The sequence below is a fragment of the Malus domestica genome, chromosome 03 (genome assembly GCF_042453785.1).
Source record: "Malus domestica chromosome 03, GDT2T_hap1".
NCBI classification, from domain to species: Eukaryota; Viridiplantae; Streptophyta; class Magnoliopsida; order Rosales; family Rosaceae; genus Malus; species Malus domestica.
Window position 1 is genome coordinate 8,980,989 of NC_091663.1, and position 14,920 is coordinate 8,995,908.

The following is a 14,920-nucleotide window of genomic DNA, read 5'->3' on the forward strand; positions in this document are numbered from 1 at the left end:
TTGATCTCGTTGTCAGTTTTTCCAGCCAACAAAAGGATACAGCATCGGATCCAGAAGCTAGTTTTTTATACAAGAAATTTATAAAACATAAAGAGTAAAAGATCTATTGCGGGAATACAGGCAATAAAGACAGTGTTACCACGTAAATCAGTTATTTGGCAAACACATTCAAGCTATGAGTAACAAAACTACTATAAAATAGAAAATGAAAAAGAAAAAGCAGACTAAAAGAAGCAAAAAAAAGGTTGTGGAAGCACAAAACCTTCCTCTAGGCAAAGGCATTTATCAATATGCTTGCTGAAGCAAACTAGGTCCATCCTCCCATAAATGTGGGACTCATTCTCACGCGGCGAATTTTCAAGCCTAACACATGGATAACATAACAGGGTGACGTGGAGCACCTAACACATGGACAACACAACAGGGTGATGTGGAGCGCCTAACACATGGACAACACAACCGTGGAGCACATGTTGCCATTTGGCTTTACACATGGGACACATGGGATGACCTTTTGGTAAATGGGTCGTCGTCTAGGTGGTCAAGGATGGCGTGGATGATCTTGTCGGTGAAGATATCGAATGGGTGTGTAAAGTTTGTGTTTCTGTGTGGGTTTTGCATATTCAAGGTGGAGTGTGGTGAGGTCTCATGGTGGTGAGATGAAAAAATGAAAGAGAACCGACATAGCTTTTTGTATCGATTCCCACAGACGGCGCCAAATGTTGATGCACAAAACCGAAGGTCTTGGAACAACGTAAATTCGACCGTGAATCTGCATGAAATGTAAATAACACAAGATGTATCGTGGTTCACGCCAATGTTTGGGCTACGTCCATACTGATTATTGTATTTCTTTGAGAGGATTGTGAGGGAGAGAACCTCTGTAATGTGAGAGGGTGAGGGGGCTTCAAGCCTAGGAGTTGGCATCTTCTAATTGTGAGGGTGATGAGTCCTTTTATAGAATAAGGGCTCCTCATTTATTACATATTTGCCCCTTCATTTATTACATAATTACATTTAAGTCCCCCGAGTATTTGTACGAGATCTAAATATGGAGGCCCTAAGTATGGTATAAACAAACTTGAAACTGAAATACAGGATTTAGATGCTAGCTTATTTAGTATTTTGAATGCATGATGGCCCAATCTTTGATGCCAAGTATCATGTGAAGCTTTAGCATATGCTGCAAATGCCTATTGATTTCCAGCAATAGGAGATGTATGAAATAGGTAGAATCCAGCTCTCACATGACCTTTAAAGAGCGTTTTCTCCGAAGAAAGATCTTTCACAATGAAGTGAAAATGATACAAATGAATAGAACACCAATTATCAAGTATGAATTGGCTTACAGAAATCAAATCTTACTTAAGATAAGGAACATGCAAGACATTGATCAAAACAATGAGAGGCAATATTAAGTGTAGATAAACCAGAATTAAGCATAGGCACACATTTGCCATCAACAATATAAACTTGCTCAGCCCATTGCATGCCTCATGCTTTTGTAGATTGTTGTAGGAATTAGTCATGTGAGAACTAGCACTAAAATCAAGAAGCCATGTAGAAGTTGTTGGAAATGTGCCCTAAAACCAATCATATGATGATACTTTACGGACATTTCACATGTTAAACTAATCTAGTTTAATATCAAGGGCAAAGATTATTGTTTGAGCCGTCTCATATAAATGTTATATGCTTAAACGATAAGTCCAAGGAATATGTGATTGGGAGAATGCAATCTAAAGAAGTTAGATTCATGAGACCATTCTTTCGTAGACACATCCTAAACGTTCCTGATCATAGGATTGCCAATTGGGCATTGACAGTCCGTTAAGATCAGTACGTGCTGTGTCTTCTCTCAGGGAGAGTGACTAGTCTCGAGTCATTGGTATGTGTGACATCAAGACAAGCACATAGGTGCTCAATAGAGAATGAGTTCACTGAACACGATCAACGAAGAGTTCTCATATTCATGTCACATGAGAGCTCATGGTTGGGATAATGCAAAGTAGTCCTTTGACCTGAGGCATCATAGTTGTCTTGTGGTTAAGTCCTTGATCTTTGATTATGTCAAAGTCACTCCATCATGAGGGTGTCCACGTCATAGTTGGGGTTAAGCCACTTAGCTATGGAGGCAAGTGAATGCGCAACAAGGGATCTCTAACCTTCAAACCATTTTAGGAAGAATACTCTATGATATGATTAAGAATCTCTGGCCAGAGTATGAATGAGATTTAGGAAAGTCGTTCCAAATCACATTCAAGGTAATTATATAAGCACACGAATCACATTGGATAGTAGACATGAATAAACTATCAATCCAAACAATGTGGTCAAGAGTATTGTATTAGAGAAAGACCGTATTGCATTTGTAATCCTAAACTGAATAGGTTCTCTACCTCTTCTGATTAGCTTGGGTAACCATGATATGCTGCTAGGTGTCACTCTTGGTTTGTGGAAGCCCTAAACGTGTATAAACACTAAAGGGAGAATTGAAAGTAAGTTTCAATTCACAATCGATTTGAAAGAGTTTTAATCGTCCACTGCCTCGCTAAAAGGAACCTAATGGATCGTACACCGTGTAAGGTGGAGATTGAAGAAACAATGGAGATGAGTAAGAATAATTAAATGGTTTAATTATTTATGGCAATGATTAATTAATATGTTAATTAATCAAACGAATAAGTTCGTTAAAGACCTCGGGATAGTTTTGGACCTTAAGGCCCAATGGGCTTCGAACGTCAAACCCATTGACTTAAGTTGTATGACAATTTAATGAATAAAGATTCACAAAGGCACAAAAGCCCAAATCCCTTATGTGGCCGGCCATGTGTGTTGAATTAGGGTTTTTGGTTCTTTAGGTCATTTAAAGAAGTGACTATATAAAGAACTTTATAGCCTAAAATTCATTAAGGGTTTCTTTTAAGAAATTGGAGAGAACACAAAGCTCTCCTTTCTCTCTAAAGAGGCCGGCCCCCTTGGAGGGATTAGCTAGCAATCCCACTCCTCTAAGGTCACTCATTTCTTCTCCAATCTAACCTTGGTGTGGAGACTTAGAGGTTCTCAATTTTGGGAACTTGGAGAACTGTATTCTTCCATCCAAATCCATGGATCTAAGAAGCAAGGAATGAAGGCCCTCTCTTTGGGTGATTAGCCTTTGCTTATGCAAAGAGGAATCTACAAAGGTATAAATTTCTCAACTCACTTTGATTTGAGTTGAGTCTTGGTTCACCAATCTACTAGGCTTTGAATTTCATGGGTAATGTTTTGTTTTTGAATGCATGCAAGCATGATTCCGCCTTTTAATTGTTAAATGCATGCTATAGATGTTATTCAAATGAACATGTTTTCACAAATCTTCCTTCAGAAGTAGTGGTTGCATTGTGTGCAGTTTGAGAATTCTTGGTACCAAAAGTTAGATTCATGAGTTGAGGGCACTCTGCAGCTTCATGATCCATTCGGTGACAAATTTGGCAAGAGATATTTCTGGTAGAATTGTTATATTGAGAACAAGAGCCACGGTTGTACCTAGATTACCCTGATTGCCTCGATTAAACCTTTGATTACCCTGAAAGCCTTGATTATACCTCTGATTTCCACAATTGTTATCATTCCTAAGGTTGTAGAAATTGCCACGATGTTGAGGACCATAGGAATTAAAGTTGGGTCCACTATGAGTAAAGAATGCCTGAGAACCTGAATCACCAGTCGGTGTTAGCAGAAGGCCAACAGAAGAATGGAAGGCTTGAATTGATGCCGACGAATAGGTTTTCTTATGAATAGTTAACTGAAGCTCTTTGCTTAAAAGAAAGCCATGGAGTTCATCAATGGTAGTGGAACCAAGTCGAAATTGGATTGCATCGATAAAATATTCATACTCAAAGGGCACACCATGTAAAATCATAGATATCAACTAAGAGTCTTCAATCGGAGCTCCAGCATTTGCAAGTGCATCAGAAATTTCTTCAATTTGTTGAACACAGATTGCAGTCGTAGAATCACCATTCGTGATGTTACAAAGACGAGAACAAAGTTTATGAATGTGCGATTGTGATGCAGTCGCGAGTAATGATTCCAATTTTGACCATAGCTCGAGTCAAATTGACTACAGCAGTGTATGGAATGAGAGAATTCGTGAGTGTAGAACTAATCCAAATCAAGATGTTTTGATCATTCTCAAACCAAGTAACATATTGAGGATTCAAAGTAGAGGTACGATTACCAGACGAGTTAAGAAGAAATTTCGACGGAGCAGTCATCGTGCCGTTAGTGATTCTGGTGAGATTGTAACAGCGGAAGATCGGATCAAACAGAGCACTCCAGGTGAGATAATTTGTTGTTGTAAGCTTCATTGGAACCATAGATCCAATATTCCAGATCGTAATCGACGAAATTGTCAACGATGTTGAAGAATTAGGGCAATAATTTATCGGAGCAGGATGAATTAGAGAAGCAGATTCAGAGGAAGGAGAACCAAAAGTCGCCATGGCTGGATTTCTAGGGTTTAAAGCTGCAAGAAGAAGAGCGGGAAGCACGAGAAAGAGGATCAAAGGTCGTAAAACTTAGGTGAGAGATACCATAATAGAAAGTTATAGTTTCATTTCATGACAGAATAAGATTACATATTTAGTGTATATATACTAGTGACTCACTCACTTGTGCTAACAACTAATTACATATTCATCTAACTAATCACTAGTTAATTACAAAAATGTTATAACAACCTTATAACAAACTCAATTGTTTACAATTTTACCCTTATTAGAAAGGTCATGGGTGCTCCTTTATGACCCTTGAGTTGTGGAAACAACCTATTTGCAAAGCAAAGCAAAGGTAATGCTACGTACGATAGACGTTCTCTCCATACCGGACCCTCGCACATTGTTGGTTTAGGGTCGCTCTTTTATTCTCGCTATGCACCTCCACTAACATTGATTGTAATTAAAAAAAAAGCAGGGGGTCAGTCATTTTCTTTAGCTCTAATGTATGCGTAGTGTTATAATCAGAAGAGAGACTCTATAGACGATGTAGCTGAGATCATAGAATAACCCGTAAAAAACTTATTCCAGAGAAGGTCACACACCAATATTTATTCCTAAATTAGCATCCTTGGCATCCATAGAGTGACTTGAAGAACACTACCTCAATATTTTTATTTCTCCTTCAACATTCAAGGCTCAGCTCAAATACCATGCTACTCGAATAGATTTCGCAATCTCATATTAGTAACATATAAATTTCTCTATCAGATGATGCATTGAAAGGTGAAACTTTTCAAAATTAACTGTCAACATTTGACGGATCTGTTTCAACTTTCCAAGATAGAAATTAATTTCATTACGGTCTTCCTATCAATGGTAAAAAAAACAGGATCTATTTTATCTTTAGACATCAAATCAATTATCAATTCAGCAGTTGATGCATCTGTAGAAAAACCTTTCTCTACCATTTGTTGAATAAGTTCCATTGCTTCTAATGACTCATTGTTATGGAAAAGACCTCGGATGATTATGTTATAGGTCCAACCATCTGGAGAACAACTTTTCTCTTCCATTTTCTTTAAGTAACTTTTCCGTTTCACTTGTTAGCCCTCCATTACAAAATCCACCAAGCATTATGTTACTCATCCTGGTATTAGGTTGAAGACCTCTTGATGATAAACCGCGAAAGAGATTCCTTGCATATTCAATTTTACCACCAAGGAACAAGCCTTCGATGAGACTATTATAACTCCAAATATCTAGATCCAACTTTTTACCTACCATCTCACGAAATAGTTTGAATGCCATTGGGAGTTCTTGCATCTAAGTGAACAACTTTTGTGCATCTTGTATTCTCCCTACTTTGCAAAAACCGTCCATGGGAGTGTTAGAAGCAACGACATCCTAAACGACTGCCCTACGAGACATTTGCTTAAAAATCATTACTGCCTCATTATCCTTTTATGCTTACAATAGCCATTTATGATTATGTTGTAACCATAAGCATCAACTATGTAGTCCTTGCTGAGCATTAGTCCAAAACCTTTTTTTGCCTCACCCATTTCTCCTCTCAAGCAATAACCCCCACAAGAGAATTATAAGCAACTATGTCAGGGCTGATATCTCTTTCAGTCATCATTTCAAACATACTTTTTGCTTCCCTGACCAAACCCTCTTTACAACGGGTGTCTATCAAGACATTGAAGGTGTGCAAATTCGGAAATATACCTTTGCTCACCATTTCATTAAACAACCTGTTTATACCATATTTAGGGCCTCGTATTTAGATCTCGCACAAATATTCGAGGAACTTAAATGTAATTATGTAATAAAGGAAGGGGCAAATATGTAATAAGTGAAAAGTCCTTATTTTAAAAAAGGACCCCTCACCCTCACAATTGGGGGAGGCCAATTCCTAGGCCCTCTCACCCCCTCTCAAAGCGCCCACTCTCAAAGCTCTCTCTCCCTCAAATAAATACATAATCAGTGTGGACGTAGCCCAAACCTTGGGGTGAACCACGATACATCTTGTGTTATTTACATAACTTGCAGATCCACAGTCGGATTTACGTTGTTCCAAGACCTTCTGGTTTTGTGCAACATTTGGCGCCGTCTGTAGGAAACGACACAAAAAATCATGTCGGTTCTTTTTCATTTTTTTCCAACCACCATGGATCTGTAGAAACCCAAACCTAGAGCACAAACATCCCAACATTTTTAACAAGATACCTCATCCCATCCAATCAAATGACTCCATTTTTTTCCTCTAAGTCACGGGAAACCTCACTAAACGCGTGACAGAAGAGAGAGAGAGAGAGAGGTCGGGCGACAAAGAGTGGTGGGTTTGGCCCAGATGCAGGATGAAAAGTGATTGCCGAGGCCTGCAATAAGAGATGCAGGAGGCCCTTGAAGATGACTAATACGACGTCGCAGAAGTAGCAACATCACCACCTGCAACAAAGATGGTTAAAGCCATCTAAATCCATGAACATGGTGGTCCTGAGGTGTTGAAATGGGAAGATGTGGAAGTAGGGGAGCCGAAGAAGGGCGAGATTCACGTCAAGAAGGAGGCCATCGGGATTAATTTCACTGATGTGTACTACCGCAAGGGCCTTTATAAGGCTGCTACACTTCCTTACACCCCAGGTGTCGAGGCTTGTGGAGTCGTGATAGCTGTGGGACCAGATCTAATAGGCAGGCAAGTTGGAGATCTTGTAGCCTATGCTGGTCAACAAATGGGCTCAGATGCGAAAGAGCAGATCCTTCCTACAAACAGATCTATGCATGTTCCTCCTTCCATTTATCCTAAAGTTGCAGCCTCCCTCATGCTTAAGGGTTAGACAACTCAGTTTCTACTTCGTCGCTGTTTCAAGTCTCCGGTGGCAACGCCCCCCTATCACCTCCTACATCGTCTGTGATTCCAACCCAGGATGAGTTAAAGAAAATCACCGCCTACAAGGCCATCGGGTTTGTTAAGTCCGCATGGTCCTTGGTCTCGGCATCGGCTCTACCACTACAAAAGCAGAATCCCAAGCCCCAAGCTCTGGATCTCGAAAACACGAACTAGATACCACCATATTTGCCATCAAAGACTTCACCTCTCTCTCTTTAGCTTTTCTCATTTTCCCAATCCCCAGGGAAGGTTTAGGGTTTTCTGCACAACCTGAAGGCTTTCGAAAATGGCTTCCGCACAAATCAACGCCCTCTCTACTGGAAAATCTCCGCCACCATCCACGAGATCCGCCAAAACAAACAGACCGTTAAGCAAGGTATATCGCAGATTGTTCTAGAAGAACAGAAATCGGTCGGTTGGTACCACAACGAGTCGGATTCGGGCGCCCATTACCATAGGGCCGCGAAGAATGTCGGGTTGGCCACGACCCGGAGGCTGCTGCTCCACCAGGACCCAGGAGGATCTCGATTGGATTTGGGGGAGCTGTGGAGTGCTGATGACTGGAGAATACAATTAATCCCAGCTCAAACGACGTAGCTTTCGGATCATACAATCAATCTCAAGTTGCTTTTCAGATGGACCCATATCATGGAGCTAAGGTTCAATGTCATGGTGGACAGAGAAAGCTGATGAAAGAAGATAAGAATTTTTTATCTGACGAATTAATGTGTTGACCACCAACTCAAAAAGAAAGAGACATCATCATTAAAAAACAGGCAAAAGCAATCAACCACTAGCAGTGGCATGGGCACCACCAACGAGTCCTCCACAAACTCCAACCATGCACTCATCTGTTATATATATTATCTCCACTGCAATTATCTGCTGCAACTATGCAAAGCTTGCATGTGCCCATATCCGAACAACACTCTTGCTTTCCTGCTTCAAGGAGCATCTTCTTTACAGGATGGTAGCCATGTGAAATCACTTTCTGAAGACCCAGAGGATATGTCTACTTGAGCAAAGAAACGCAGTGGGAAAAAGAAAGCAAAAGCAAGGAGTAAACACCCCACCAGAATGATGTGATTTACTTTTCTTATTTTTATGATGTATTTTTCCTATCTTTCGAAGACATGTATAAACCCCATCAGAGGGTAAAAATAAAAAATAAAAAAAACCCAAAATAATGGGCTACAATGTCATGGGTGAAGGCCCATATGCCCAAAAGAGCCAAGCCCTCTAGTACCACCAACCAGGTGATCAAAAGTACGCCCAGTACTCCACAATTATTCGGCAACCTGCCGCTATTACCACCAACCAGGTGATGAAATGTACAACCCGTACTCTAATATCATTTGGCAACTAGCCATTCATGCCACCAACTAGGTGATGAAATGTACAACCCGTACTCTCCTTCATTCCACCAACCAGGTGATCAAAAGTACGCTCGGTACTCCAAATTATACATGAGCATTACTCATGTCATTCATACATAAACATTCATGAGCATCACTCATGACAATCATACATAAACATTCATGACCATCATTCATGTCAACATTCATGAGCATCACTCATGTTAACATTCATGAGCATCACTCATGACAACATCCATGAGCATCACTCATGTCAATCAACATAAACATTCATGAGCATTACTCATGTCAATCAGCTTCAAAAGTTTCATTTACAGAGCTCTAGCTTCAAAAGCGTCATTTACAGAGCTCTAGCTTCAAAGCTTCACTTGTAAAGCTTCACCTACAAAGCTTCAGTGCAAGGTATATAAATACCGCCTCCGAACAACTGCCATTTCGGCCCATACATGGATTCAATTTGGAGTCCCCAGCCAACATACTCTATTGATCGAAGACTTGGGGGACTACATTATGTACCATATATTGGGCCTCAACCGGGCCTCATGAAAAATACTTGGGGAACTCTAGCCCATCATTCATGTATTGAGGAGCGAGCCCTTATTCTATAAAAATGGACTCTCTCACCACCATTAAAGGGCATTAACTCTAGCCTGTATTTATGTATTGAGGAGCGAGCCCTTATTCTATAAAAGGGACTCTCTCACCTTCATTAGAGAGCAACGCCGCCAACTGAGCAACTGCCTCGCCGCGAGCATCACTCCTAACCCATCACTTATGTATTGAGAAGTGAGCCCTTATTCTATAAAAGGGACTCCCTCACCTTTATTAGAGAGTAACGCCGCTGGCTGAGCAACCGCCTCCCCGCGAGCATAACTCCTAGTTCATCACTTATGTATTGAGGAGCGAGCCATTATTCTATAAAAGGGACTCCCTCACCACCATTAGAGAGCATCGCCGCCTACTGAGCAACCGCCTCACCGCGAGCATTAACTCTAGCCCATTATCTATGTACTGAGGAGCGAGCCCTTATTCTATAAAAGGGACTCCCTTACTTTCATTAGAGAGCACTCATGAAAAATACTTGGGGGACTTAGCCCATCACTTATGTATTGAGGAGCGAGCCCTTATTTTATAAAAGGGACTCCCTCACCTTTGTTAGAAAGCATCGCCGTCAGCTGAGCAACCGCCTCGCCGCGAGCATCACTCATAAACCATCATTCATGTGTTGAGGAGTGAACCCTTATTCTATAAAAGGAACTCCCTACGCCACAAAGCCGAGCCAACCAAGGCAACATAAGCCACTAGCCGAGCAACCTCGCAGTGTGCTACTTCTAGTTGAGCATCATTTCAGATTGAGCACTGCCTCATATCGAGCATCAGTTCAAGACAACATCTAGTTACTTCGGCCCACACATGGACTGAATTTCAAGTCTCCAGCCAAAAGACTTTCTTGACTGAAGACTTGAGGGACTACTGTTTATACCATATTTAGGGCCTCGTATTTAGATCTCGTACAAATACTCGAGGAACTTAAATGTAATTATGTAATAAAGGAAGGGGTAAATATGTAATAAGTGAAGAGTCCTTATTCTATAAAAGGACCTTTCACCCTCACAATTGGGGGAGGCCATTTCGGAGGCCAATTCATAGGCCCTCTCACCCCCTCTCAAAACGCCCACTCTCAGAGCTTTCTCTCCCTCAAATAAATACATAATCAGTGTGGACGTAGCCCAAACCTTGTGGTGAACCACGATACATCTTGTGTTATTTACATTACTTGTAGATCCACAGTCGGATTTACGTTGTTCCAAGACCTCCGGTTTTGTGCATCAACACAACCCCTTAACGTTTTTCAACTCCCATAATTTGGATACTCCATGATCAAAGAATTATAGGTAACGATATCAGGGTCAATACTTTTACTCATCATTTAAGAGAAAAGGTTCATCACATCAACAATCATACTATCTTTCCAAAAGATTGTCGATGATCGTGTTATAGGAAACAATGATAGGCTTGCAACTTACCTCTTCCTTCCACTTAAGCAATTGAATAGCTCCATTGTTATGCTCAAGTAAGCAATAATTAACCACCATACGGTGGCCCAACGAACCGATAGAGTTTGAGACTAGTATTTCACATAGCACACCTTGAATTTGATTCCTGACGCTACTATGGAGAGATTTTTCAATGTGATCATACACCACATGTCATTATACAAATAGTACGATATGTTTGTTCAAAAGTTAATAACTTTAAAAATAAAATTTCCCACAATTTAGATAAAAACACGTGATGTACCACTCATATTTCCATCACGAAGAATAATTTCCCGCTACAATGAGTTTCCTTTTAGAAAGAAAAAAAAACAATTAACTTGCTAAATAGTAAATTGGTAGTTGAAATCTTCCTCTCCCTATTGTATCTTAAATTAAAACTCCTTACGTATACAATATCGCATATATTATATTGAAAGAAAGAAAAAAAACATTACTGTACTTTTTAATGGTTAAAAGAAAAAGAAAACTAATGAAAAAAGCTTGAAAACTTTGAATTTTAATAATAAAGATAAAATAAATAGTAAAGTAAATAATACCAAAATTAACTTTTTAATGTAAAGATATGATTTTTCATTAAAATAAACAATACCAGATGTATTCGTTAAGGTTCCCAAGAAAAGAAACGTATAAAGAAAAAATAAATAGTCAAAATTCAAACAAAACCAAAATTCTTCGGAAAGAGAAAAAAAAACACTCATAATTTGCACATACCAAAACCAAAATTCTATTAATTTCTTCAGAAATTAGAATCCAGAGAACGAATTACAAATTGCAACTTTGAGATTGAACCAACATTGAAAAACACCACGAACTACGACACTAATTACAGCATCAGCCATCGAAACCTAAACCCTAACAATACAAACACCAAATCACCAGTCCTTTCTTGACAGCAAGACTTTTTCCCACCAGAACCCTAACCCCCAAACCCGTACAGAGTCCTGCCTTGCCTCTTGAGAGCGTAAACAACGTCCATCGCCGTCACCGTCTTCCTCCTGGCGTGCTCCGTGTAGGTAACGGCGTCCCGAATCACGTTCTCGAGAAAGATCTTGAGGACGCCGCGGGTCTCTTCGTAGATCAGGCCGCTGATTCGCTTCACGCCGCCTCTGCGGGCCAGGCGGCGAATCGCCGGCTTGGTGATGCCCTGGATGTTGTCGCGGAGGACCTTACGGTGACGCTTCGCTCCTCCCTTGCCCAGTCCCTTGCCTCCCTTTCCACGTCCCGTCATTGTTGCGAGCCGAAAATTTCAAAAATCTGAACACAAAATTCAAAAATTAGAAGTCCGAGAGAGAATTTGAAACCCTAATTTGTGAAACTTCAGAGTTATGAGATGTTAGAGGGAGCGGAAAATGACCTGAGAGTTGCAGAGTAAGTGAGAGAATGGTTTGCTTTTACGAAATGAATGACGTTGCTTGGATTCTGAGGGCATTTATAGGGCAATGTGGGATTTTGAGAACGAGGCTCGATCCGTGTGCTTCCTGGAGAAGAAGGTTTTGGACCGTCGATGGATTTGCACTGACGGTGAGATGGAGGTGAAGTGAGGATCGATGACGTGGGGTGTTTTTAAGTTTCCTGCGCTTGTTTTTTTGCAATGAGGATTCTCTCCAGGTTTGCGAAAAAATCAGAAATTCTCTAATTACATCTATTCATCATACGTCGTGTACTTAATTTTCGTTAAAAATTATTTATATATAATTTTATAATAATTTATGATTGCATGATATATAATGAACAAATGTAATTGAATGATCACCGAAATCCTCACGAAGAGAATCCGGAAATAATTCTCGTTCGTATTGTTGGTCAACAGCACTTAGTGTTGTGGTTCTTTTGGTTTCTCAGTGGGCTTTGTGAGGCCCAGCTGTTTACACATCTTTCACTTCACCGCTGTTTTGCGAATGGGCTTTGTGAGGCCCAGTGTTTTGAAATCTCATGTGATATCATTGCCGATGTTCAATCCAGAAAGCAAATAGTAACCAATGCTAAGGTGAGGATTTTGTAAAGCTAATTGGAAATTATTATATTGATATTGCATATCCGAAGCAATAAACAACAAAAATTTGCATTTTCGTGACGAAAAATATCATGATGTTTTGAAATTAAATCTTACAAGAACGTCGTAATATTTCACTTCCTTATCATCTCCCGTATTGAGTAATTGTTGGTATATATGTTAGCTTCTGATGGATACAACTACTCATCATCTCCCATGTTGTTCTTCAGTTGCTGGTAGATTGGACTCGAGGAAGGAATCTAATAATTTCCAGTGCTGCTCTTGCCCCGACTGCAAATGAATTTACGGGGTCATATGATGTTGCAAACTTAGGACTCATTTGGATGTGTCTTTAAAATTGCTGAAAGCGCTTTTAAAGAAAATGTTTTTTTGTTCCAAAAGCACAAGTTATGTGCTTCTTACAGAAAAGTGTTTTTCCGAAATTTACTTACATTTTTACTAAGAATTGGTTCCAAAAACATTTTCACTAAAAGCGTTTTCAATCATTTTAAAAGTACATCCAAATGAGCACTTAATGTCATTGCTTCGACTCTCTCTGGAGCGAGCTAAAGCGTCTAGTTCAAGAAATTGCAGGTATGATAGCTTTCATAAATCTCAGTCTCGAAGATTTGTTGTCTAACTCATTCAAAAACACTTACGATTAATGTCTTGCAGGACTGTAATATCTAATGCCGTCACTTGGGTTTCAAGTCAAGGATCTGATATCTGGCAATGATTTGGTCGTATCCCAATCAATGGCTAGTTGTAAAAACACCGTTTCTGCTTCTGAGGCAATTGAACAATCGACTGTGACTGCTGTAGTATCAGAACAACCTGATAAGGCTTCTTTTCCTCGATCAGGTCAATCTTGCTTGTGTGATAGTCTTGTGGAGATGTTTTGACTGTGAAAATCCTCAGAATTTATATCCATCTTGTCATACTGCGAAAGCTTCTATTGATGCTGTGGAAACTAAAGCTCCTGCATTAACCTCTGAAGCAAAACCAAACAATGCAGATGGTACAGATGGGAATATTGACTTGATTGTGAACGAGATTCATGATTCGCAATCACAGACGTGCGTGACTAATCGGGAATTGGATGCTGTGCCACCTAATGGTATAATTTAACATTTCAAGCGTTAAACATTGGGTTGAATGATACTTGTACTGCTAATTCTGAAGTTGAAGTTTCCACTAATTACCAGGATTCAGATATTCCTACTCCTCCCAGTGAAGAGGCTTTGCGTGTGAATGGTTCTGATACACGAATTGATGTGATGGATGAAATTTTTAAAATGCTACCTGTGGAGAGTAAAGAAGAAAAATATCTGTATTTCAATTCATCGTCATTGCGTATTTCAGAAAAAGGAACTACATAGGGAATCTGGAGATGATACAGTTGTACTTGCAAACCAGGTTCCTATTCTGGAGTCTAATGATTGTATGGCGGCGCCTGCGAGAGATTGATGATTATTCAGTTGCAAGGTATGGGTCAAGGGAAGTGACAATGGAAGAGAACGAAGACGGGAAAGCTGATATAGACTCGGTTCAATCTATATCAGGTACGATTTAATTTTCTTCAGCATGCATGTCCTCTCTTCAACGCCTTTTCTTTTCGTTTGATTATATGTGGCAGTTAAGTGTTCTGATCTGCTTGGATATGGGGGCTTTTTGTTCTTAAGATGGGCTTGTTACAGTTAGTAATCTGTTTGCGTTGGCTCGCCAGACTCACCATTTCATAAAGAGAATGTGTTCCTGACTAACCAACTAAAAACATGAATTTAGCTGTTAAGGTTTGAGTGTTGGAGGTTTCGTTGCTCAACGAGTCATCTAGATGATATTGTTTGTTTTTTTGAATGAAGATTCCGTAGTTTTATTGAAATGATCAAATAGAACACAAGTCTTGGTTGAGCATCTCCCAAATAGAATCCAGGGGTTCCTCAAACCAAACAACTTAGTCACTACAAGATAAACTTAGCTTGGCAAGGCGATTTGCCACACCATTACAACTACGGGATATATACGAAATCGTACACCTGGGAAACTCAGCCAACAGCTCCTTGATATCAGCAGCAATGAAACCGAGACTAGAGAGATCCGCCAATCCTCCAGCACAA

The 14,920-nt window shown here is 40.0% G+C and overlaps 2 protein-coding genes and 1 long non-coding RNA gene across 3 annotated transcripts; 2 read left to right on the top strand and 1 right to left on the bottom strand.

Moving 5' to 3' along the window:
• The first annotated feature begins 6,088 nt into the window (after positions 1-6,088).
• On the top strand, positions 6,089-7,321 carry LOC139194639 (uncharacterized). The gene is made up of 2 exons (XM_070819528.1): positions 6,089-6,187; positions 6,986-7,321. Exons 1-2 carry the CDS (start codon positions 6,089-6,091, stop codon positions 7,319-7,321), a joined length of 435 nt encoding a protein of 144 aa, XP_070675629.1.
• Positions 7,322-11,510: 4,189 nt separating this feature from the next.
• On the bottom strand, positions 11,511-12,304 carry LOC103421691 (histone H4). Its single transcript, XM_008359733.4, has 2 exons — positions 12,165-12,304; positions 11,511-12,064 (listed from the first exon to the last, which is right to left on the bottom strand). Exon 2 carries the CDS (start codon positions 12,036-12,038, stop codon positions 11,727-11,729), a length of 312 nt encoding a protein of 103 aa, XP_008357955.1. The 5' UTR covers positions 12,039-12,064; positions 12,165-12,304; the 3' UTR covers positions 11,511-11,726.
• Positions 12,305-13,033: 729 nt separating this feature from the next.
• LOC139194421 (uncharacterized) lies at positions 13,034-14,507 on the top strand. The gene is made up of 3 exons (XR_011579231.1): positions 13,034-13,397; positions 13,479-13,920; positions 14,009-14,507. It is a non-coding gene; the product is annotated as an uncharacterized lncRNA (long non-coding RNA).
• The last annotated feature ends 413 nt before the right edge of the window (positions 14,508-14,920 follow it).